The sequence below is a fragment of the Kogia breviceps genome, chromosome 1 (genome assembly GCF_026419965.1).
Source record: "Kogia breviceps isolate mKogBre1 chromosome 1, mKogBre1 haplotype 1, whole genome shotgun sequence".
Lineage (NCBI taxonomy): Eukaryota > Metazoa > Chordata > Mammalia > Artiodactyla > Physeteridae > Kogia > Kogia breviceps.
The window spans coordinates 90,463,633-90,489,477 of record NC_081310.1 but is presented as its reverse complement, the minus strand read 5'-3'; the positions used below and the strand labels follow the sequence as shown (position 1 = coordinate 90,489,477).

At 43.9% G+C, this 25,845-nt stretch overlaps 2 protein-coding genes across 8 annotated transcripts in view; one reads left to right on the top strand and one right to left on the bottom strand.

The window, feature by feature from the left end:
* CD244 (CD244 molecule) overlaps nucleotides 1-4,472 on the top strand; it is a 36,873-nt gene extending 32,401 nt beyond the window's left edge. The window contains exon 9 of the mRNA XM_067039528.1: nucleotides 3,404-4,472. Coding sequence (XP_066895629.1) covers nucleotides 3,404-3,436 — 33 coding nt within the window. The 3' untranslated portion in view covers nucleotides 3,437-4,472. The remainder of the gene's footprint in view (nucleotides 1-3,403) is intronic.
* Nucleotides 265-19,623, bottom strand: LY9 (lymphocyte antigen 9). Of its 7 annotated transcripts, none has more exons than XM_059067001.2 (10): nucleotides 19,487-19,623; nucleotides 15,432-15,758; nucleotides 11,160-11,435; nucleotides 10,299-10,637; nucleotides 8,824-9,093; nucleotides 7,634-7,741; nucleotides 6,587-6,640; nucleotides 3,300-3,622; nucleotides 2,859-2,930; nucleotides 265-739 (listed from the first exon to the last, which is right to left on the bottom strand). In XM_059067001.2, the coding sequence occupies exons 1-10, from the start codon at nucleotides 19,608-19,610 to the stop codon at nucleotides 671-673; spliced, it is 1,962 nt and encodes a 653-aa protein (XP_058922984.1). In that variant the 5' UTR covers nucleotides 19,611-19,623; the 3' UTR covers nucleotides 265-670. The 7 variants fall into 7 exon arrangements, with proteins under 7 accessions (XP_058922984.1, XP_066895624.1, XP_066895616.1 ...); XM_067039513.1 differs by having other exon boundaries at nucleotides 601-739; nucleotides 3,300-3,580; nucleotides 19,487-19,612; XM_067039520.1 differs by having other exon boundaries at nucleotides 601-739; nucleotides 15,432-15,671; nucleotides 19,487-19,547.
* Between the last annotated feature and the right edge of the window lie 6,222 nt (nucleotides 19,624-25,845).

Sequence of the window (25,845 nt, the reverse complement as noted above, 5' to 3'; positions counted from 1 at the left end):
CAGCCACTGATAAGATTTTTGTATTTCCTTCCAGAACTTTTCTTTATCTATATAAACATACAGTTATTTTTTTATCCAACTGGTAGCATATGATACACACTGTCCAAGAGTTTGTTCTTTCCATTAACAATGTATCTTAGAGCTCATTCTATATTAGCACATATTAGTCTTTACTTTCCTTTCTTTACAGAAGTGGCAGGTTTTGCCATTGCATGGGTATACTTTCATGTGCTTAAACAGATTGCTACTAAATGGACACTTAGGTTATTTGTAGCCTTTTATTTTAAAAGATACTACTGTGGTCATGATTTCACCTAGATCTTTGTGTCTGTAAGTGAGAATATCTGTTGGATTTATCTTAGCAGCTGTTTAGAGGAACATGTGAAGGTCCAGGTCCCCTTCAACACCATGACAAGCCTTGGCAGAGTTTTGAGGCGTGCATGTGAGCTGAGAGGCAGAAACAGTATGAGCATGCAAGGAGACAAACGGAGCCCAGAAGTTGCCTGATCTATTAGTGGGTTTGGGAAGTCATGGGGGTGAGACAAGGGAGGAGGCACAAATCCAGGCATTGCTGAGACACTGAAGGAAATTCTGAAGTGCTTCTACCTGCAGGAGCCCCAGGCCCTATGAGGTCCAGCACTCCAACCTCATGGAGGGAGGCAGCTGCTTTTCAGGGGACATTTTCATAGGTAGGTATTTCAGGAGACTCGAGATCATTCTGTTGCGGTGCTGGTACCACCTGTGAGCCAAAAGACACACAATAATATGGTTAATAGAGCAATTATCCAAGCTGATGACAAGCATTTACGGAGAATCTCCTAATGGTGAGGGCCATGCGCTAGGCTCTTTGGAAGGGAGATATAAGACAGTTTAGTGCAGCAAATTGAGGGCGTTCAAAAATGACAGTAAAAGGTTTTGCTCTCATGAAGCTACAGTCTAATGATCCCAGTCTCTACCCTAGCAAGAGAAACAATACAGACATTTATATAAAGATAATTCAGGTGATAGAGGCTAAGTTCCAAAGTAATAGTCCAAACCATTAGACCTTCATATTCCAAGGGTTCTGAGGATCCCTTGTCTGAGAGTGTTCAGGAAAAGCTCTAAAGAGAAGATGAGACTTGAGTTGATGCAGAAAGGAGGTTAGGTACCATCAATAGCTTGGAAATAGCACCAACTTTCTTTGAGATATCATGCAGAGACAAGTGTCAGAAAATAACTAAAGTAGGTTTGAGGATTTCCTGATCAAGTGGGAAATAATGGCCTTAGGAGACCCAGAACCAGAATTCCTGGTCCTGAAAATTCTGAGGGCAAGGAATAAATTCTTTCTAGAGTTTGGCTGAGGCAATGCACTGATTTCCACTTATTTTGTGGGTGAGGGTGGTTTTAGGGGTCTTGAGTTCCTGGAGTGGTGTGGGAGTCATGCAGGACTGACCAGACAAGGTGGGGGGGCTCACATGACCATTCTGAAACTCAGAGCAGGGACTGCTGTCCATGACTTTAAGATTGACCAGTATTGACCCAAACACAAAGGGCCAGGCCCAAGCAGCTTTAGTGAACGTAGTGAACATAGTGAATGGTACAGATTTGGCCTTGAGGCCAAAGATAAAGTTCCTAGTTGGCTAGGCATTAGGCCATGTTCTAGAAATCAGGACATGAGGCAGATGATGGTTGAACCAAACTGTGTATTTGCACAAGTGTTTACTGAGCAAATTCTATCCATCTTTTAAGGCTTTATCCAAATTATTTTTTTCATGAAGCCTTTCCTGGCTACCTCCATGCAGTGCTGTCTACCATTTCCAATGTCTGAAAAACCCTTGGGAACTGCACACATAATAAGTAGTCATGTAGAGTATTTTCTCTCCCCTTTCAGGTGACTAAATCAATCCAACTCTCCTACATCAAAGATAGATAACAAGTCTTCAAGTCAAAAGTGGTGCCTTAAACATATTTGAATCCCCATAGCATGCAGCCCAGTTCTGGGCAAACAAAAGGTATTCAATAAATATCTACTGATTGATTCATCAATCACAGAGAAGTAGCATAATTGAAAAACTTTTAGAGTTAAAAAAAAATCTTGTTCGAACATATTACAAGGAGGAAATTCTGGGGGATACTTGAAAGCAAAAGTATGAATGGACCCAATATTTCCAGGAAAGTGAAAGTGGAGTGAACAGCCAGATTCAGATCAAGGTTAATTGTTTAAGACTTTTCAGGATTATTTAAAAACTCCTTGTGGTTTTTAATATTGAAATTCCAACCACTATCTGTGTGAACTTAGGCAAATTTAATTTCCTGAATCTCAGCTTCTCTGGCTATGAAGTTTGGATGACAGCACACTTGTAGAGTTGTTTTAAGGATCAGATGAGAATATGTTTGCTAATGTTTTGTAATCTGTAAAACTTTATATAAACTTATTATTAATGGGAAATTCTATGCTTAAGGTATGTTTTAACACTCGAATGAAACCAATGTGCTGTAGTTAATAGCACATATTTCAAAAAATCTTGGCATTAGACTGTTGTCTAATTTCCAATTGTTTTGGGAAGTTGCCATTTTGATGGATTAGAGATAGATTTAGAAACATACATGGACCATACAGTGTTTGGGTTTAAGGACTCTTATTCTGGTAATGTTAAGATTAATCAATATAAGATATCATTAAATTAATTAGAAATGTTCAGCTTTTGGCCACACAGATGTAAATCAGGAATATATGTTTCAGTATCTCTATGCACCATGGAGTGTGTCAGGGGGGCACACAGTGAGTGGAACTTGAGCTCCTCTGCTTTCAGTTAAAATGATCTGGGCAATATTTCCTCACTTTATGGTCCTTAGGATACAGAGAAAATTGTTCTCACCTTCTGAGATTTCTGTATAGAGCAGTAGATTGTGGATGACCTCTCTTCCTTCTGAGGAACTGGGGTCTGTCCCTGTAACAGACCAACACCAGGATATCCATAATCACCAGACGAGAGCTTTCCAGAGATTTGCCCCTGACTCTTGAGGAAAAGGGGCACCCCACCAGGTTCTGATTACATATAGAGGGTGGGAACTGCCTTAGTGCAGTGGAAACAGTGCCTCTGGTTTCCCCACACCTCCCTTATTTACGGCCCAAGAATGGGAGCGAAGTTCCTTCATTTCAAGAGACCCCCAAGGTTGGTAAACATTGATAGAATCATAATTCTCTGCCCTTGCACTGCTGGTCCTGTCCCCCAGTTTGGAGAGATTAGTCTTTCAGGTTACTGGATGGTCCTAGAAGGGGGAGGGGGAGGGAAGGTGTACTAATCAAAAGAGCTCACCGGAAAGTCAAGGAACACCTGTGTATACACAGTTTCCCCTTCAATCGCAAGTGCCGGTGTCGTGTCATCTGGAGTGACGAGATCATACTCTGCTTGCCCCTCAGAGTCCGAGTCATGTCCAGCATCCTCCTGAGTGACCAAATCACACATCTGGTCTCTTCCATTGACGGGTTGGTGCATCTCTGTCCTCTCCTCATCCTCCTCAGTTGTTCCGTTGCTGTCAGAGCTGCTGTTGGAGACGTGCCTGGCAGCCTTAGGGAAAGTGTTGAGCTTCCCATACCCTTGGGAGAGCATGGAGTATACTGTGTGGTCAGCAGTGGGTTCTGGAACACATTGTGCAGGGTGGGTAAAACGTGTGCCAGCCCCCTTCTCTCTTTTGCTTTGTGCAAGGATCCAAGCTGCTCTGACTCCTACCCCAGACAAGGCCTAGAGAACTGGAGGAGAAGGTGTTTTCCTGTCTTCCCTCACAGGACTCCATTCCATTACCCCTTCCTTCTTCCTTTCAAGCATTCACTTATTCATTCATTTGATAAGCATTCATCGAGTGTGATATGTGATGGACTTAGGAGCTCTCAGTGAGCAGGATCAGCCCCGTTGAATAAACCATCCTAACTGCCATGACAGGGGCTCTGGGGAAACACCAAGGTGAATTAGACCTAGTCTTGAAAGAGTACACTGTCTACCTGGTGGTCAGATCTATACATAAATCAACTAATGTAAGGCCAACTGTGACAAGTGTCATAGGAAAAGTATGAGGAAAGTGCAGAAGTGAGAGGAGATGGTCTCTGGTTAGGAAGCAGAGAAGGACTTGTGAAGTGGCAGAATTAAGGTAGGCCTTGACATAGGGGCAGGACTTTGATGAATGACAGTGTATTCTTGGTGGAGAGAACAGCATGATTAAAGGCAGGCATGAAACTTGAGGCACCCTCTCTTTTGGGAAAGGATGATACTTAAAATATTTAACAACCACAATGGTTTGGGCATAGGAAAATCAGAATGGGTGCCTGCTACGAACAACTGGGTGGATGTCTACTGCCTTTGGGACATATCAAGCAACCCATTTGATCTAAGTGTAGAATAATAATGACTCACATTTATTAAGTGCCTACTATGTGTCAGTCACTGTTCTAAATGTTTTTCATGAATAAATTCTTTTAACCTGCATAAAACCCCATGAAGCCTAGACAATAACTATTCTTATTTATGTTTCACAGTTGAGGAAACTGGAGCACATAAAGGTTGAATATTTGCCCAAGTAAATGGGAGGGCCAGGATCTGAATGCAGGTACTCTGGTCCCTGGTGCTCTTAACTGCTACTCAATACTGCCCCCTATGCGCTTTGTGTAGGAAAAAAGTAGACAAAAGGTGGCCTGGCCCAATACTGAGCGATAATCATAGTTATCACCTATTGAGTGCACACTGTGGGTGCTGCCCCATGCAGTCTTCACAGCAACTGAGAGGTTGGTGCCTTCACTTGCAAAGTAAGGGAACTAAGGCTTAGAGATGGAATTGCCCAAGATTACTAAAAAGGAGGAGAGCTAGGATAGAAACACAAGATTATCTGACCTCAGGACTCATACACATGACCATTAGATTATCTTGCCTTTTGAGTAACAGACAAAGCCATGAGGAGCCATTGATGGTTTTAGAGCAGTCAGAATTAAGCTTTGCAAAGGGGGAGCAGAAGGAATAGAAAGGAAAAGTTCCGGAGAGGGAATGGCCAGTTAGGAAAATATTACAATATTTCAGGGAAGAAGTTACAAGGAATGGGAATGTCTGTTAATAAGGACTTGTTAAATAAATTAAGGTACATCTGTAGAATGGAATAAATGGGAGTCAGTCTTAATCTACGTATGCTAATATTGCTAGGATCTACTGTTAAGTTAAAAAAGCAGATTCAGAAAAATGTTATAGATGGCTCCCATATGTGTAATCAGAGGAAGAATATATGGCTTGTAGATGCATTAAAATGCTCTGAAAAGATTTAAACATACATATATCTTAACAGTGGAGGTCTCTTCAGGGAGAGCTGGAGATTGGGATTTAGAGGGAGATTATTTTTAATTTATACCATGTGAATATGTGACTTTTCAATTAAAAAAAGAACCTGTTTAATAAAACAAAAAATTGATGACAGCATGAACTCAGGCAGTGGCAGAGTCGCCAAAGAGGAAACTCTGGAGAGATAATAGAGAAATAAAAGAAGCAGACCCTGGGCACTGAGGAGAGGTGCTGGGGGAGGGAGGAGGGTTAGGGATGACATTGGTGTCCCCAAAACTTTTTTATTCCCCCTTCTGTGCCCAGGGTGCTAAGGAAGGAGGGTTCAGGCTAGGGGAGACCAGGGTCTGTTCTGCCAGCGCTAAGCAGGAAGCTGGTCGGAATCTCCAAAGTCTAGGCTCATTTCCATTTCATGCCCCCTTTTTCTTGGTTACACTTTCCCATCAGAAAAGGCTGCAATGTTGGATTTCTGAGGCCCTGGCTCCCCCACACCTTCCCTCCTCCTATTCCATCTCCTTGGGGCATCCCCTCCATGAGAGGTGATATAGGGTTTTTTTAAAGCAGCGTTTGACTGAGTGGCCAGAGTTTGGGGATTCCTTAGAACTCCAGAGCTTCAGAGTTCAAGGTGGTAATTTAGGACACTGAGATTTGGGACTGGGAGAATAAGATGCAGGCATCTCAGCTCTCTACCCCAACACTCATCAGAACAGCTCCACTTTTACATGTATTGTGATTTGGGGGTGTTGCATAATATTTTGTTTGAAGAAAGCATTCCTTAGTTTTTTCAAAAATTGGAAAACCACTGCCTAAACAGTCTTATGAGTTTTAATTTCAACTAACTTTTAATTTTGCTTCTGTCACAGATTTACTATTTCATTTGGTCTTTGTTTTTCCATTCTTGGAGTGGAGACAGTAAATTCATCCTCATCATGGGGCACATTGCAGTGATGGCAGTCAATGCCTGAGGAATCCTAGAGACCCCGGAGGAAGGACTAGTTCTCCTAGCTCTGGTTACTGTCTTTCAGGAGTTCAGCCTGGTTGTGGCTTTTGTTCTCCAAACCACCTTCCTTTAGCACGTTGCTTCTCAGACTTTAACAGGCATATGATTCACCTACAGATCTTGTTAAAATGCAGATCCTTGTTCAGTATTCTGGGGTGGTGCCCAAGAGTTGCGTTTCTAACAAGCCCTTGGGTGTACCCACATTGCTGGTCACACATTGAGTAGCCACACTCTGGAGCTTCCACCTGGCCTGGGAACCCCATAGCCTGTGCCACTGGTGATATATTACCTGGTGTGTCAGCTGTAGCCTCAACTTGACTGGAACAGAAGGCTGGGGCTGAACCTGAGAAATCAAGTTAGAGAAGGGTTATCATTAGGGCTGTGAGGGGAGAGAGTCTCTGATTCTGTGAGAGTCAAAGGAGAGGGAGAGAGATTTCTGAGGACATAGGGAAAAGGCTTTAGGTAGGAGAGTGAACCCTGAAGTGAGTACAAGCCCATGGGAAAGGATGGCCAGAGTCTAGGGTCATCTTCAGCTGAGGAGAATTCTCTGGAGTTTCCTGCCATCTCTCTGGAAGGGAGAGCTCTAACCCCTCTGTGGTAGCCACTCATCGGGTTGGTTTGCTCGCTCACAGTAATTCTTCCAGAGACCCTATATATTCTAACCAATCTGTTTTTTCTGGGAACTACTCCACTCCCACTTCAATACTGACATTCCAGAAGGAGCTACCAACCACAAACACTCATTCCATTGCCCACAGTGATTAGTCCAAGCAATAGTCACATGACCGAAAGCAGAGCCAATCAGAGAGATTTCTGAGGTTCTTCAAATTGGAGTTGAAGGGGAAACATCTTTTTCCCCTTCTTGGTGTCAGAACTACTAGTATGTGTGAGTCTGGAGCTACCAGTTGCTGTGTTTTGGTACATTCCAGCCCCACCCCTGCCCCTCAGCTGTCTGTATTAAGAGAGTTAAGCTGGCTTATAGGGAAAAATAGGGATGAGACATGGAGAGCTCTGGTGGCTTTTGAGTCTCTGGTGACATTTGTCTCTGGGCCAGCTCTTCTCTTCCTTGCCCATAGACTGATTATGTGAGTCTCCAAATAATAAACCACTCCCCTTGCACCTCTCCCCACCCTTTCTTGTCTAAGCTAGTTTGAGTTGGGTTTCAATTATTTGCAACTAAAGAGTCCCAGCTGACACTCCTCCCCTATAATTCTGGGAAGAAATGAGGTCTTGGGAGAGAAGGGTTAGGAGGGAATTATGAGAGGACAAAGAAGTCTCCAGAGGTCCTAGGGAAATGGCCTAGTATGGGCAGATATCATTGATCTCAGAAACTCACATCGTCCATTTTTCTTCCAAAAGCACCAACCAGAGATCCCAAAGCACAGAAGGGTGAAAAGAACCATCAGGGAGAGCCCAGACCAAAGTGCTGTCCTTCTCTCAGGTCCTGTGAAGAGGAACTGAGTGATATCAATATAAATAACAACAAGGGCGTTGGGGCAAGCACTGGACAAAACATAAAGGCCATCCTACCTGCCTCTTAAAATCCCATACTATTGCAGGAAATATTCCTTTTCATTCATTCTACAGCTATTTATTGAGCAGTCATATTCCAGGCAAGAAATTATAGCAGTAAGGCAGACACCGTCCCTGGGTAGAGAGGTTTATTGCTTGCCCAGTGTCACAGAGTTTTAAGTACCTGAGCTGGGATTTGAATGCAGGCTGTCAGATCCTAAAACACCCTTATCCATCACACTACACTGCCCCTCTCTATAAATGGCATAAGGAGAGTTCTAGACAGTGAATCCAGATTACTATTGATCGGGGCTGTAAAACCATTTGCCAGACACAGCCTGACCCAGCATTTTCACATTCTGGGTAGACCTTTTTTTTTTTCTACTTCTCTCTAGGGAAGAGCAGAGCACAGAACTCAGAGCCTCAATCCTGCTTCTGCTGTGTGACCTTGGTTAGCATGACTGAGGAATTAAAATGCCTATTTAATTTTAATTAATTAAAATTTAAATTAAAAATCAGCTACTCTATTCCTTATTGAAAAACTGATAAGCCTATTTGGAACAACTCAGATATAAATATATTTTTTCCACTGCAAATTTTATGAAATCTGAATACAGATCAACTATTGCCCATGAGAATTTAGCATCTGAATTAAGATGTGCTGTAAGTGTAAAGTACATACTGGATTTCAAAGAGTTAGTACAAACTGAAATGCAAATTATGTCATGAATAATTCTTTGTATTGACTACATGTTGAATCGATATTTTGGATATATTGGGTTAAATAAAATATATGATTAAAATTAATTTTACCTGTTTCTTTTTGCTTTTTCTAATATGACTATTAAAAATTTAAATTACCTATGTGGCTTCCATTATATTTCTATTGGAATGTGCTGCTCTAAAGACTCTCACTCACACTCCCTAACTGCACTTTATAAAGAACCACTCAGAATGAAAACTCTTGGGTCCATGGACTCAAGGCTCTGAGGTCTGGCTGAACAGGAGAGCAACCTGGACAGAGGTCCCTAGAAAGAAACTGCTGGGAGCTGTTGCTGACAGGATTGCTGGCTCTGCACGTGAAGCTGGGGTGTTTTTCTCCACTTCTCCAGGAGACGCTGAGGTGAGCTCCCCCTTGGGACACGACAGCTCCTTTCGGTAGGGGGCTCCATCTGTATGTCACGTTGTGTTCAATATCCTCCACTGAGCATGTCAGGCTGACCCTGCAGACGCCGTCCTCTGTGAGCCCGAGGCTCCCGGTGACTTTTGGCTTCTTCAGCCTCCCTATTTGAGGAGAAAGGCGGACCAGATGTGGAGTCAGGCCTGCACCATGGTCAGTTACCATTCAAAATATATTCATGAAGTTGTGGGTTGACACTGCCTTAGGGCTGGGAAGGTGCCTCCAGGAGTGCACCTGGACTTTTCTTTGATAGCTCTAAAATCTCAGACTCATCAGTTTACTCATCTTTGGTCCTTGGAAATAGAGGAGTTAATGAAAAGTGAAAAAAGATATCACATCATTCTATACAGTATACTGTGAAGCACAAGCAAACCAATCAACACAAATAAGCACAACACTTCCAAGGGCCCTGAGGCCCTTCAAGGCTTACATTTTGAGGTCTCCTCATCTAATTTGTTTACTTACATAAGATAAGGAATATGTGGAGGTGAGCACAGCTCTGTCACAGAGTAAGCACTTAATAAATGTTAACAATTTTAAAAGCAATGTAAGACTGGCACTCTTTGTTCCCAATTTCTTATTCTTTTTACTTGATCTTCTTCCTGGTTCTTTAACATTTGAGTCACAGTAGGCAATAGATGTGAACTAGCTGAATTGCATATTTTAACAGGACCATGGACAGTGACTCTTTTCTCAGGTACTGAGACACCAACATGCCCAGACACCATGTCTGAACGGTACAGGTGAAGGAACTGGCAAATATAAATTATACAAACTGCCCAGCTAAGCTCCTGTGAAGCACAGGGCTGAGGAGGAAGACTCTGAGTTCTTTCCCTCACACTCAAGGAAGCCAAGTAACCTTCCAAGCTCCAAACTCCAAGCTTCCAAGCCTTCCAAGCTTCCAAGCTCCTTGTGACCTCCAAGGGTCACAGGACAATAAAGGCTTTCTCCTCAATCTTCTATGATTTTACCCAGCCAGCTCTGCCTTCATGCAAAATGATAATGTTCTATAAAAATACAGGTTGGAGAGTTCCTTGTCCCACCCAGTAATCAATGCAGGAGGACAGGGCAAGTACAAGAAGTTGGTTGATTGAGGCTTAATTGGAATCCTAGAAGAAGGGGGCCTGGGCTAGGGGAATTTGCCCAGCTGCTGATTGTATTGTCCTCCTGTGAACTTACTGGTGTGAACTGAGTAGCTGTCCTGTGGGTCTGAGGCATTTTGTAGGAGGAGGGAGGTGGGATAGGCAACAAAGAGGAGAAACCTTGCAGGGAATGAATCTAATGATGGGTGATCTACTCAGAAACTCACGGTAGATGCTCAGGTTGATATGTTTTGTGCTGGCAACTCTGGCGTTTGAGCACACATAGGCATGGTAGGGGCCGGCGTCCTCCATCTTCAACTGGCCAATCTTTAGGGAGTAGTCCTGGCTGGAGACCCATGCTGTGTTCTGATTTGGATCCTTGAACTTAATGAGTTGATTGGCTGTTGCTTCTTCTCCCCACTCTTTGCTGATAATAGAGGTGTTAAACATCCAGACGACGTTGTCTATGTGCTGACTGTCTGGGAGCGCCAGGGACAGGGTGATGGACTCCCCCAGGATCCCCGCCACTGCCTCGCCCATTGGTCCTCCTCTGGAAGCTCCTAGATCTGTAGCCAGAGGTGAGACATTGCAGTTTTAGCCACTGGTCTCGATCTCTTGACCCTCAGCCTGCCTGAAGGGGACCATAGCCCGATACACCCTCCTGCCCAGGCCCCCTTCCCCCTTTCTCTGATAAGGCATCCCTGCTGCTTTCCCACGACCACTTGTCATGCACAGGTATGCACCTGGCTCTGCCTATGGCATACCCAGGCCTTTTCTGCCCTCTCTGCCCTTCTAAGGACACCCTAGGAGACACCTCTACCCAAGCAAAGAGCAATCTGGATTTCTGCATCCATACTCTCTTTCTCTCTCTTGTGTTATAGACCCTGGGAATTTCACAGTACCCTGGGAGTTCCCAAGTCCCCTACCAGTCTCTCTCAGGCTCCTGAGAGTAGAGAAAAAGGGATTTTCGGGCCTGTTCTCTTACCTCCCTACCTCATCTGTGTCCTGCCAGAATCCTGGGGTTTAGACTCTATAGCTGCTTAGACTGTTTCTGGAATCCCCTGGAGGGCCTCAGTGGAGCCAGTTACCTGTACAGAACTGCCAGGCATGGACAGGGCTGGAGCTGCTCTGGCTGACTGGGTTCTTGGCTCTGCAGATGTATGGCAGGTCTGGGTCACAGGGCAACCAAGAGATGGTGAGACTAGGCCCCCGCCAGGATTCAGAAGCATGGGGATCCCTCGAAGTCCAGTAGTACTGAACATCTTCCCCTGCCCCCTTCACGGAGCATACAAGGGTGATATTACAGGAGGTGTTCTCAGACATGTTCACAGACTTCATGGTGACTCGGGGCTCCTGCAGCTGTTCTGCAGGAACAAGGGCAATAGGAAGACTACTCAGACTGCTTCCCCAGCAGGAAAGGGCTAAGTGAAAATGATGGTGTTGGTTGAGGAGCTGGGGGCTGAAGGAAGAGGCCAGCATTATCTGTTCCAGTGGGAAGTCTTTTTTTTCCTCTTTGTATCCCATGTAAGCTAGGTTGATTGACTTTCCTCAATGCTTCTGTAGTATCCTCTACACCTGTTATCACCAAGACTCAACATGACAATAGTCTGATTATTCTCTCTCTCCCCCACCAGTTAGTGAATTCCTTGAGGACAGAGCCAGTGTCTGTGTCTGAACATCTAACATCTGCCTGGTCCATGAAAGACACTCATGAATGTTTGGTAAATAAATGGATGAATGAGCCAGCCTCAAACACTGGGGATTTGGAAGCTCTGCCTCTATAATTTGAGTTGCCCTTGCCTTTTGGTCTAGATTTGGGACCCACTGTGCTTCCAGACTTTCTTCCTGGTCCTCTCCTTTCCTTTTGTTCCATCTCCTCTGTTCACAGCCTGTGTGTGTGTGTGTGTGTGTGTGTGTGTGTGTGTGTGTGTGTGTAAGTTCATTTTCTTTTTCTTTTTTGAATAGGCAATACGTACATAAAATTGAAATTGCAAAGATACCAAAAGGTACACATGCACACACACAAAAAAACAAGCTTTCTTGCCCCAGCCACCTAGTTCCTCTCCCCAGGAATTATTGTTCTTTGAGGCAATTACTGTTATGAGATTCTTGTTGATCTTTCCAGAGATATTCTAGTTGTAGACACATATATATAATAGCATGCTGTACATATTGTCCTGAAGCTTTTAAAAATTTTAATAATATATCTTGGAAATTGTTGTATGTTAGTACATATTAAGTTGATTCATTCTATTTCTGTTAACTGCATAGAATTCCATTTCCTTAATATATCCAGAGCACCCTAAAAAATCAATCAGAAAGGTCAAACAATCCAATAGAAACATGGTGTTATAGGCTAAATTCTGTCCCCACAAAGTTCATATGTTGAAATGCTAACCCCAAGTACCTCAGAGTGTGATTGAATTTGGATATAAGACTGTATTTGGAAATAGAGGTAATTATTTTAAAATAGGGTCATTAGGATGGTCCCTAATCCAACATGTCTGGTGTTCTTATAAGAAGAGGAGATTAGGACAGAGACAACACAGAGAGACAACCATATGAGGACATAGGGAAAGAAGGTGGCCATACGCAAGCCAGGGAAAGAGGCCTCAGAAGAAACAAAACCTGCTGACCTCATGACCAGCCCCAGATTTGTGAGAAAATAATCTCTGTTGTTTAAGTTACTCAGTCTGTGCTATTTTGTAACCCTAGCAAACCAACAAAGATTTTGGCACCAGAACTGTGGTTCTGCTATAATGAATATCCAAAAATATTGAAGTGGCTTTGGAACTGGTTAACGGATAGAGGCTGGAAGAGTTTTAAGGTGCATGTTAGAAAAAGCCTAGATTGTCTTCAAGAGACAGTTCATAGAAATATGGATGTTAAAGGTGATTCTGGTAAGAGCTCAGAAAGAAAAGAAGAGAGCTGTAGAGAAAATTTATATTATCTCAGAGGTAGACATATTATTGTCACTATAACATTGGTAGAAAGATAAACATTAAACGTGTGGCTGGTAAGGTAATAGTTGAAAATGAAGAGCCTGTTATTGGAGGAAAGGTAATACTTATAAAGTGGCAAAGAACTTAGACAAATTATGTTCTAGTGTTTTGTAGAAAGTAGAACATTTAAGTGATGAACTGGGTATTTAGTTAAGGAGATCTCCAAGCAAAGTGTTGAGGGCACTGCCTGTTTTCTCCTTTTGCTTGTAGTAAAATGTGAGAGAAGAAAGATAAATTGAGGAAGGAATTGTTAAGCAAGAAAAAACCAGAATTTAAAGATTTGGAATATTCTCAGCCTATCTATATAGCAAAAAATGAGAATTTGTGTCTAGAGAGAACACTGAGAGTATGGATAGACAATGGTGTAATTCAAGGATCCAGTCAACCATTTCAGTAGAAATTCTGCCAACTTGGACTGAAGGGACACAGATGGGACAAAATGAAGGAATGCTGTCAGATGTGGGGGATTTTACAGGATAAGCCAATAGAGATGTCCAGCTGAGACCATGCTTTATCCTTCAAGAAAAGGGAAGAATCACCCCAAGGATAGTTCAGAGGTTGACAGGTTTGCCACTGGCACCACAGGCCTAAAGGTCATAGGCCCAGGGGCCTTGGTGGTGTGGTTTCCTCCTTGGTTCCAGGGGGCAGGGCTGCTGGCCAGGGGCCTAGGGCCCAGGAGGTGTGGCTGTCACCCCAGTGGACCAGGAAGATAAATCATAGAGCCAAAGGGGATTATTCTCGGACCTAAGAAGATGTGGAGACTTCCCTAGTAGCGCAATTGTTAAGAATCCTCCTGCCAATGCAGGGGACACGGGTTTGAGCCCTGGTCCGGGAAGATCCCACATGCCGTGGAGCAACTAAGCCCATGCGCCACAACTACTGAGCCCGCGAGCCTAGAGCCCATGCTCTGCAACAAGAGAAGTCACCGCAATGAGAAGCCTGCGTACGGCAACAAAAAGTGGCCCCTGCTCGCTGCAACTAGAGAAAGCCCGCACGCAGCAACAAAAAACCCAATGCAGCCAAAAATAAATATATAAATAAAATTTATTTTTTAAAAAAGAAAATACATCATCATCAAAAAAAGGAATATATATATATACAATGGAATATTACTCTGCCATAAAAAAGAATGAAACAATGCCATTTACAGCAAAATGGATGGACCTAGAGATTGTCATACTGAGTGAAGTGAGTCAGACAGAGAAAGACAAATATCATATAACATCACTCATATGTGGAATCTAAAAAAAGGGTACAAATGAACTTATCTACAAAGTAGAAATAGAGTTACAGATGCAGAAAATAAACTTATGGTTACCAGGTTGTAAGGTGGGGGGATAAATTGGATTGACATATACACACTACTATATATAAAATAGATAACTACCCCAACAAAAAAATTAAACAAAAATCTAATAGAATTTGCCCTAATAGGTTTTAGACTTGTTTGGGACCTGTGACCCATTTCTTCTTTCAGATTTCTCCCTTTTGGAATGCAAATGTCTATGTTGTACCTGTCCCATCATGAAAGCAGGTAACTTGTCTGGTTTCAAAGGTTCACAACTGGAGAGGAATTTTGCCTAGGATGACTTATACCTCAGGTCTCACTTATACATGATTTAGATGATATCTAGATAAGATTTTGGACTTGATGTTGGAATGGGTTAAGACTTTGGGAGCTGTTGAGATGGGGTGAATGTATTTTGTGAGAAAGACATGAGTTCTGGGGGGCCAGAGGGCAGAGTGTTATGGGCTGAATCACAATTCATATGTTGAATTAATAATCCCTATTACCTCAGAATGTGACTGTATCTGGAGATAGAGATTTTAAAGAGATAATTAAGTTAAAATGGGGTTGTAAAGTGGACCTTAATCCAGTATGACTGGTGTCCTTGTAAAAAGAGGAGACTAAGACACAGACAACACAGATAGAGGGACGACCATGTGAGGACACATCAAGAAGGTGGCCATGTGCAAGCCAAGGCATGAGTCTCAGAAGAAATCAAACTTGCTGACACCTTGACCTTGGACTTCTACCCTGTAGAACTGTGAGAAAATAAATTGTTGTTGTTTAAGCCACCCAGTCTGATATTTTGTTATGGCAGCTCTAGCAAGCTAATACAGATGGATAAAGGATATTAACAGAGAGTGAGAATCCAAATCGCAGAAAACAGAATCCAAATAGCTCTTAAACACATTTTGGCTGTTCTTCACTCTTGAAATTTGTATTTATGGAATTGGGTGAAAATGACTAATGTGATAGTTCTCTTTGTCCTAGAGAGATTAATTCCTGGAGAGGAAAAAACCCTGCTTTTAAAAATAAAAGGTCAAAACCCACAGATGCTCTCTGGAACTCACCATAGATAGACAGGGTGAATTTCTCACTTGTGGTGACTTCAGAATTCTTTTGGTTTATCTGGGCTTTGTAGGATCCTGCATCTTTCAGAGTCAGCTTGTTGATAGACAAGGAGTTGTTCTGGGTGACGTTTATTCGCCCCTGGTAGCTTTTGTCTATAAAGATAATCTTTCCTCTTGCATCTGCTAAAGCCAAAGCTACTTGGGGACCACTCCAGACGATGTGCTCAATCTCTGTGTCTACTGAAATGTTCAGGGAGAGAATCACTGAACCCCCTAGAATCCCTTTCACCACTGTTGGGGCTGAGTCCTTTTCAGAGGCTCCTAGCCCTGCAGAGACAAAAGAGGGACTTGGAGGAGGAGCTGGAGTCCTCAAGCCAGAGTTCATTTGTTTGTTCGTTTATTCATGCATGCATGCATTCATTCACTCAATAAACACATACTGGTAATAAATGCCAGATGTTGAGAAATGAAATGATATTTTGGCTGTCCTCCCTCTAGGTCCATTGCTTAGCAAGTGGACCTCATTCATTCATTCATTCACTTCCCAAACATTCTCTCCCAGGAATGTAGCTACAATAATCAGTAAAACAGACTTTATAGGTTTCTATTCCTACAGGGAAATTAGCATTGTGACTTTTGATGAATTTCTGAATTTCTCTGAGAATCAGTCTACTCATCTGTAAGACAGAAATGTTCACACCTGTACCATCTTCCTCCAGGAATGTGGTAGAGATGAAATAAAATCAGGTTGCTGTAAATCATAAAGAGCTAATGAAGTAAAAAATGGAGCATCTTTAAAAAAACAAGATGGATTGATGAATGGCTAAAAGGGTGGATAGATGAATAGGTGTGTGATAAAGGAAGTAAAGTAAAACACCAGTGATAGAACTGAGTTGGGAGGTATCTGAGTGTTCACTGCAAAATTCTTTCAAGTTTTCTGTATGTTTGAGAATTTTCGTAATAAAATATTGGGAATAAAAGGAGCATCTCTCACCTCTATTATCACCTTACCTTTCGCTCATTGTCCACGGATCTCAGCCTGACTTTGGCTTGGCCAGGGAAATCTGGTCTGTGGTTGGCAACAAGGTTTGGGGTTGGGAATAGGTAGGTAGCATTGATTCAACACCTGATTTCCTCATCTCAGGAAAGACTCAGATCTCTGATAACCATTGTTACCAAGGGTTCCAGAGGCCTGACATTTGGCCACGGCAACTTATTTCCTTGTAGAGGTCCTGTGAGTATCCGCTGGGTGACCCCAGCCTGGATTCCCAGAATCCAGGGCTTCTGAGGCTCTAGAGATTGCTCTGTAAACACTAGTCCAACTCAGATGGGTTCAAGACCCAGACTACACCAGGAATTCTGGGTGGAAAAATATGTAGAAAATGTGAGAGAGAGAGGAGTTTCCTAAGTACAGCCTGGAGGGATGGGAAAAGGTTGAAGTGTGTTCTGAAAGCCTAAAGGTTACAGGTTCCGTAGACACAGAGAAGAGATTGGTGCAGGCCAAGGGGGTCTCTGCCCAGACCCCCCCAACAGCAGAACACTTGGACCTTGTGGTGTGGTAGCTAGGGAGGACACAGGACTAGGAACCCTGGACATGAAAGGGTCAGTTCAGGTAGACTCTGGGGGCAGATTCAGAAGACAGAAGCTTAGCTGATGTGATGTTGGTTTGAGATTGCCTAAAAGAGAGCTCTTCTCATCCAGAAGACACTGCTTATGATTGCTATGTGTGTATTAGACACTTTGTAGAAATCACTTCATTTAATCCTCAAAATTATCGGATAAGTAGCCCTGTTTTTCTGATAAGGAACTGAAATTTAGAGAGTTTAAGCCACTTGCCTGAGATCACAGGTTTGGTCAGTTGCAGAGCCCAGATTCTATGTACTTGATGCCCCAGAGTATAGAGGCCAAGAGCACTGACCACCCCATCCTGGAAGCCCAGAGGTGCTGGGTCTTGGCTGGGCTCATATGAACATGTTTTGACATCATCTTTCCTCACATCAACGATAAACAAAGCCTCTAATACTGTCAGTGGGAGGAGCAGGATGTGGTCCTGATCATATTGTAGCAGAGTGCTACATAGCTCCCTGCAGAGTGACAGGAGTCCCATGCATAAGCCATCTTATTTTTGAACTACATCTTTTGACAAATAAAGGGGGGTTCAAAGATTGTGGTAACTGAATTTGACTTGCCCATCCTTTAATAGTGTCTGAGAATAATGTACTTAACAGTGATTATCGTAATAACAAACATAGCTTCCACCAACTACGTGCCAAGCACTGTACACATACCATCTCTTTCTATAAAACAGTCTTGCATAATACATCTTATTATTTGTATTCCACACTTAAGAAATAGAGACTCATATACCTAAGAAATGGAGCAAGGACTTAATTTCAAATATTCCTGGTACTAAAGCTGGGGGCCGGGGTGGGTGTCAAAACTTTTCACCCTACTGCCTCCTAAGTTCCTGAAACAACTCCTTGGAAACACAAAAGCATCAAGGAAACTCCCTTCTAGACCCAAACAGTGAGGTTTGAGGTACCCCTGATTGGTGGAGCCAGACAGAGGGAGATGTCTCTTTGCCCTGAACTGTTTGAAATTCCCTGCATTGACCTTCTGAACCTTGGAGGTCATTGGATGTGGCTAATTCCAGGTTTATCCAACATAACCAAGAAGCACCTCAAGAGTTGGCTGTGGATATAAACAGCCCTGCTGCCACCTGTGTTTTTATAGTGAGCCAAGATGAAATAGAAAGTGAAGAGAGGGGTCTTCACTTGTGGCACAGTGGTTAAGAATCCACCTGCCAATGCAGGGGACACGGGTTTGATCCCCGGTCTGGGAAGATCCCACATGCCAAAGAGCAGCTAAGCCCTTGCGCCACAACTACTGAAACCCACGTGCCCTAGAGCCCGTGCTCTGCAGCACGAGAAGCCACAGCAATGAGAAGCCCGTGCACAGCAACGAAGACCCAACGCAGGCAAAAAAAGGTGAAGGGAGGTCAAACTAAAATTTAGCCTTGAGGGGCTTCCCTGGTGGCGCAGTGGTTGAGAATCCGCCTGCCGATGCAGAGGACACGGGTTCGTGCCCCGGTCCGGGAAGATCCCACATGCCGCGGAGCGGCTGGGCCTGTGAGCCATGGCCGCTGAGCCTGCGCGTCCGGAGCCTGTGCTCCGCAACGGGAGAGGCCACAACAGTGAGAGGCCCGCTTACCGCAAAAAAAAAAAAAAAAGAAAAAAGAAAAAAATTTAGCCTTGAGGTCTAGGCTCCCTCTACCCCCATACATGAATCTAAGACTTTTCTAGAGTTTTCCTCACTGCCCATCTCCACATCCATCCTGTCAGGTCCTTAGTGCTACCTGCATTATCCTCCCTGAATCCCTGGTGAGGAAGCAGGATTCCAGACGGACAGTAACTGCCACAGTCCCAGGTGGTTGAGATCCTCCCTGGGGTACTGGGTTAGCTCGGCCCACTGGAGAGGGGTGACCCAGGCCATGCTCTTGAGAAATGTTTCTCAGAAACTAGCAGGACTTGGGCCTTGAGGGGGAGGTAGGATGGTGGGGAGAAAGGATATTCACATAGAAGCCACCTAGCCGAGGGCAACCAGATTATCTCCAGATCCCCAATGAAGCCTCCATACATGTGATAAACAAGGCAAGATGTAGAAAGAAGCTCCAGCAGTTCTATCCCTCCCTAGGAAATTGACAGGTGGCTTATCCTCAGGACAAGTTCCCTGTATCTCTCTGTGTGTTTTACCCACGGTGTATAGGGAACAAACTCATCAGCCAGTATTTCTTAGCAGGAAAATGTGAGGGTGAGAGGAATAGAGTCTGAGCCCAGAGTTATTTGTGACCGGGGCTAGAATGTCATCTATTCATGGTGTGTAACTATGCGTACTCACACACACACATACAGAGCTCAGAGTAAGGTGGAACTTGCAGAATAATTACCAAAAGGAGAAGAGTTTCCTGCTTTTAACAATTAGAATCCCCAGCAGAAATGTGACCAGCCTCAGAGGAATACCAGTAGCAAGCAGCGGTGGCCATAGTGTGGACTTACCCATGAGCAGGAAGAGGAGAGGGGTCCATAGAAAGGGAGAGAATATGTGTGGCTGCCTCTTTGGTGGCTCATTGGAGAAAGTTTGTAGAGCCCAGCCATCTGTTTGTCTCCTTGGGCTCGCCATGATGATCTACTTTCAGAAAACATGCTGAAGGAGGAAACACTTACCACAGCTTCCGCAATTGCATGTGAGTGTGTGTGTGTGTGTGTGTGTGTGTGTGTGTGTGTGTGTGTGTGTGTGTGTGTGTCCCAGGGAGGGTTGTTTATACTCAGCACCACGGACTCCTCTCACATGCTCAGGCTGGGGTAGAGGTCCCAAGTCGATTAATAACCTTCATGGGATTTGCAAACCAATAGCGGGTATCACTTGCTTCAGCCTCAGGAGACTTAGTTCTAAACTTGGCTCTGAAGATGCCACTTAAAGGTCTCTACCTCCTGGGATTCATGCCCTAGTATAATCACCTCTTCTTGAGTGTGGGATAGATTTTGTGACTTGCTTCCAGTGAGCAGAATGCGGCAGAAGGGATGGGGTGTGGCTTCCATCTTGGGCTCTCTTTCTCCACCCACATCCCTCCTTGAGCTCATGCGAGGAGCCAGGTATTATGCTGTGAACTGCAGGGCCCCAAGATAAGGAAGGCCTCCAGCCAGCATCCGGCATGGAACTAATGTCTCTGGCCAATGGCCGATGAGAACCTGAGGCCTGCCAAGAGCCACAGGAATGAAATTGGAAGTGGATCCTCCCTTAGGAGGCCCTTGAGATGACTGCAGCCCTGGCTGACACCTTGACTGTAGCTTAGTGAGGGATCCTGAGCCAGAGGCACCCAGCTAAGCTGTGCCTGGATTCTTGATCCACAGAAGCTGTGAGATGATAAATGTTTATTGTTTTAAGCTGCTAAGTGTTGCAAGTTTGTTACACAGCAATGGATAACTAATACAATGGTCTAATAAATTCCCCGTTTTGCTTAAGCCAGTTTGTGTTGGCTTGCTGTCAATGCAACTGAAAGACTTTGAATTAATCCTGAAAAAGCACCAGGAAAACTGTGCTAAGGATGGATGTTGCAGGTGACAGTTGTAGAACTGGCTGAGTTGAGAAAGTAAGTTTGTTGGGGGGTGGGTAGCATAATTCCCTTTATTTGCCTTGGGAAGCTAAATTCTTCTTTTAATTGATAGTGTAATAGCTGGTTAAGCTGTAGCTTGTTGTATCTTGAGATTTATATGTTTACTTAGGCTATAACATTAGAGGACTTAGAAAACTTCAGGATGGTGGAGTGTGTGGTTTTAGCTAACATTCAGTGAGTGCTTCTCGGGTGCTAGGACCTCTTCTAAACTTGACACATATTAACTCATTAGTCCTCACAACAGCTTTATGAGATAGGTATTTTTTTAATCATCCCCACTCTATAAATGAGAAAACTGAGGTATAAGGAGAGTAAGTAGCTTTCTCTGAGTTTTGTAGTTACTGAGAATTTGAGCCCAGGAAGTCTGGGAGGAAGGAGGGAGAGAGGGGGACAATTAGGATAACAGGCCTCTGCCCATGGAGAGCTTCTTCAGAGGCTGGTCATGAGCTGATGTTGTACAGTCCTGAGAGGGAAGGCCTCCTTAAATTTGTGCTTTAGACACCTCTCTCACCTCACTCTAGTACTGGCCCTGTGGTTAGAATATGGTTGCCTAGAGAGAACTGCAGGACATGGGGCCAGGAATGGTTGCCACAGCTCAGAAAAAGGGTCTTACAACCTAGGAGCTATGGACTAAATGTTTGTGTCTCCCCAACATTCACATGTTGAAGTCTAATCCCAAATGCAATGGTTTTAGGAAGTGGAACATTTGGGAGATGATGAGGTCTTGAGGGTGGAGCCCTCAAGAATGGGATTAGTGTCCTTATACAAGAGACCCCAGAGAGCTCCCTCATCCCTTGTGCCATGTGAAGACACAGTGAGAAGATGACTGTCTATGAACCAGGAAGCAGGCTCTCACCAGACACCAGACCTGCTGGTGCCTTGATCCTTGACTTTCCAGCCTCCAGAACTGAATTTCTTGTTTATAAGGCACACAGCCTATGGTATTTTTGTTATAGTGGCCTAAATGGACTAAGACATAAGACTACAGGCAGTGATGGTCCAGCAAGTGTTTTTAAGCAGAGGCATGGCATGACTCAAGGACTCGAAGAAAGATTACTCCAGCAGCAGAGTGGAAGGTGGATGGAAGGAGTGAGACTGAGATATGAGAAGACAGGTCACTAGGGAGCCCAGGTAGGAGCATGAGAGCAGGGACAGCCTGGATGGGAAGAGAGAACAAAGGTGGGAGAGGGTTCAAAAATATTGTTAATAATAAAAATAATCACTAACATCTGTTGAGTAATTGCTGTGGGTATGGCTTTGTGCTTGGAGTTTTACATACGTTTTCTCTCTCTCTCTTTTTTTTTTTTTTTTTGCATTACGCCGGCCTCTCACTGTTGTGGCCTCTCCCGTTGGGGAGCACAGGCTCCGGATGCGCAGGATCAGCGGCCATGGATCACGGGCCCAGCTGCTCCGCGGCATGTGGGATCTTCCCGGACCGGGGCACAAACCCGTGTTCCCTGCATTGGCAGGCGGAATCTCAACAACTGCGCCACCAGGGAAGCCCCTCGTTTTCTCTTTTAATCCTCAAATCAACCCTATTTGGTTGGTACTCCTATTATCCCCTTTTAGAGATGAGGAAACTGAGGCTTAGTGAGGGAAATGTCATTGGAAGGACCTTCTTTGAAGTTGTGAACATAGGTAGATGCAGTCTTGTGATAGAATCCAAATGAAGTATCATTTAAGTATAATAAAAATCTAAAATAATGCAAGTTTTGATATAATGCAGTTGGCAAATGGGGTCTTGTACTCACCTAGTCCCTGTCTTGGGTTAATATTCTCATTGGGGCATGGATGCAAAGGCACCTAGTGCTGGGAAGCAGAGTGGAGGCAGGTTGGTCCCAGCATCTCCAGTTCCTCAATATCCTTGTACCAGGCCAGCAAAGGGTGCAAATGACTAGAAAGTCTGGAAGCCCTGCTACTGTCCTGGAAATCCAGCCAGTCATAGGCTCTTATTTATTGGGCGTTGCCTTCAGGTAACATCAAACTCCAGCCTGGGCTGCAATTTGGATCCTGCAGCCATAGTCCCAAATTTAGTTGCATAGATTCACCATGAGCCCCAAACCAGTCCTTCAATAACTTTGCAATTAAGATGACCCTGCATTTTACACAACTGCATTTTTTTGGACTTTACTTTTAGTGTTATGTGGGGTTCTAATATGTACTATTCCTAAAGATTGGAAGAATATGAAAAGAGTATAGAATTTTGGCAAGTTCAAAGCTCTTTACACCTAAATGGAAAGAGAGTTAAATATCTTAAGAGCAAAAAGAAATGCAAAGGAAAAATCAAGTTCTGTAGCTGCAGGAAGGGGAAAAATTAGGTAATATCACAGTGTGCAAATTGAATCTAGGGCACAAGGGCATGAGACCAGCTTTTTAGAGGGCATCAACAAAGTAAATAAAAGGACCATCAGCTAAAGTCTCAGTGATATCTGGTCATTAAGCAACTGTCTTTGGTTGAGAAGGTGGCCCAGGGAACAGTTGGGATTGAGATGATTGTTTCCTTTGTAGTTATGAATCTTTCAATCCTGGAAAGATAAGGAATTCAGAATAGACATGTTCAAGATATCAGTTAATACTTTTTGTTTAAACATATGTATTGTTTAAGAAATTCAGCTTATTAAAGTAATAGTTAACTTTGTGGTTCTGATTTGAACTGTGTTAATTGAGTAATTGATTTATAGTTTGATTTTAGTTGGAAATCTTAAGTATATATGAAGTATTGAACATTTTAAAACAACTTAAGAATTACCATATTTAAAAATTTATTTATTAGATTTATAAGCTTTCTTTAAGTATTTGGGGAGGCTTATTTGTTGATTAAAATACTTTAAAAGGAAATTAAATATATGACATTCAATAGTGAGGTTTGAAGTCCTTAAGGGAATCACTTTATACATTTGTAAAATGAGTCAAATATTATTAATAACCCCTAAAAAGGGTTATTAAAAGTTTCCTGACTTATAAATGGAACAGTATGTTTGTAAGCTGAACTGGCCTTAAGGCTGACAGGTTTTTAATTTGTCTCTGTTTTTTTTTAGTAAATTGAATATGAATTATTTTTTTTTAAGTATTTGTTTATTTGGCTGAGCCAGGGCTTAGTTGCAGCACACAGCATCTTCATTGCCGCATGCGGGATCTTTAGTTGCAGCACGGGGGATCTAGTTCCCTGATCAGGAATCGAACCCAGGCCCCCTGCACTGGGAGAGCGAACTCTTAACCGCTGGACCACCAGGGAAGTCCCTGAATATGGATTCTTAAAGCAGTATAACCTATGAATGATTTTTTTAAGCCCTAAAACCACCTTCAGGGAAATAAATGATAGTGGGGGAGTCTTATTGACTGGAAGGTAGTTTGCTAAGGTCACAGGGCTAGCAAGCAGCCAGAGGCAAGTTTCAGATCAAAAAGCTTCACACACACCCCACTGCACCCAATCCCTCCTGAGGCTAAATCATTCACATAACTTTATTTTTGTATTGATGTGACTTTCCCACTGGCCTTTGAGCAACATGCTTGCAGAAACTTCTTTTCATCTTTGAATCCTCAGTCTCAGCACAGTGCCTTTGCAGCTCCCAGCAGGAGCTCATATGTGTGTTGAATAATTGAGTGAGGAGAACCCAGTAAGAATAGCATCCCGGAGCACCCTCAAGAGAAGGTTTCAAGCAAGGAGTGTTCCAATGTCAAATTCCACCAAGCGGTCATATAAGATAAGGACCAAAGGGTCTATAGGATGTGATTGATGGGAGACCATTGGTGACGTTCTTAAAAGCAACATAGATTCTCTTCAAGTCTTGTTGGGGCACCTAGCCTCCACACACTGAAGGCCAGGGAGATACTTATCAAAGTCCAAGAAGTAAGGGAGCCTTACTTTTGACTAGATTGTGACTAGTGACAGGAGACACTAGTCACAATCACATTCTCATGGAGATGTCAGAGGAGTCTGCATAGTCTAGCAAAGCCATCAGGACTCCTTGGTGTGGAGAGGTGGGGAGGGGAGCTCCATACCTACCCCAGCTGTCCCCTCTCTCTCCATCCACCCATGCACCAGGACTTTTCACACAACTCCCTCAACCGTACCACTAACAGGGCAAGATAGTAAAATGATATCTGGTGGTCCTTTGTGGTTGGAGGTAGAGGCGGTCCCAAAAGTCTTGTCCCCTGGATCCTTCCAGCCTTGTTTCTGCGCTAAAGAAGCTATAGCCAAGCCTGTGCCTTTCACATTTTTGTCTTTGGGCCATTCTGGGCTCGTTCTTCTCTGCCTGTCGACTCCGTGTCTGCTCATCTTACCAAGCATGTAGGAACTAAGCCCTTACTATATGCTGATACTGAGCTAGTCACTGGGAACTGAAAGGTGAAGAAAGTAGGCCTTGCCCTCAAAGGGCTGAGAGACTACTAGAAAGATTATGCAAGTAAGCAGATGTTTATGGTACAGCAGGATGGGTGTTACCATAGTGGCGAGTAGGGGGAAACTGAGAGGCCCAGAAGAGGGCAGTTGTTCTAGTGTGACATTTAGTCGGGGAATGGGAGGATATTAGAGGGAGACAGGTGAGCCAGTGGGCAAGGGACTAGGGTAGTCCTGTAAGCCTAATCGCAGGAGTCAATTTGCAACAGTGAGAAATCATAAGGTATGTGGCGGAGGAGTCCAAGTGTGAGACTCGGTGACAACATGAGGTCAAGCTCATGTCGGGAAGCCAGCAGATCCTGAAGGATTTCATCTGTCAGGACTGACCCTGGACTTTACCTTGTAGGGGATGGGGGACCTTAGAAGGGTTTACAGCAAGGCTGCAACACTGTCAGCTTTGGCTTTTAAATAGCTCACTCTGCTGCCTCTCACACTTCTTTCTTTCATAGCCCCTTATTTTCATATCATGTGACTCAAAAGCTACATGTGATTAAAGCAGTGAACTCTAAAAATGGGAAATGTTTGTGGGCTGATATTTTTTTTTTTTTTTTTTTTGTGGTACACGGGCCTCTCACTGTTGTGGCCTCTCCCTTTGCGGAGCGCAGGCTCCGGATGCACAGGCTCAGTGGCCATGGCTCACGGGCCCAGCCGCTCCGCAGCACGTGGGATCTTCCCAGACCGGGGCACGAACCCGCGTCCCCTGCATCGGCAGGCGGACTCTCAACCACTGCGCCACCAGGGAAGTGTGGGCTGATATTTACATGCACACTGTCCATCAGCTGTCGTGAGGCAGGCCAGTCTGCTGCATATTATGGGCCTTTCTCTTGTCCTTGCCACTGCCT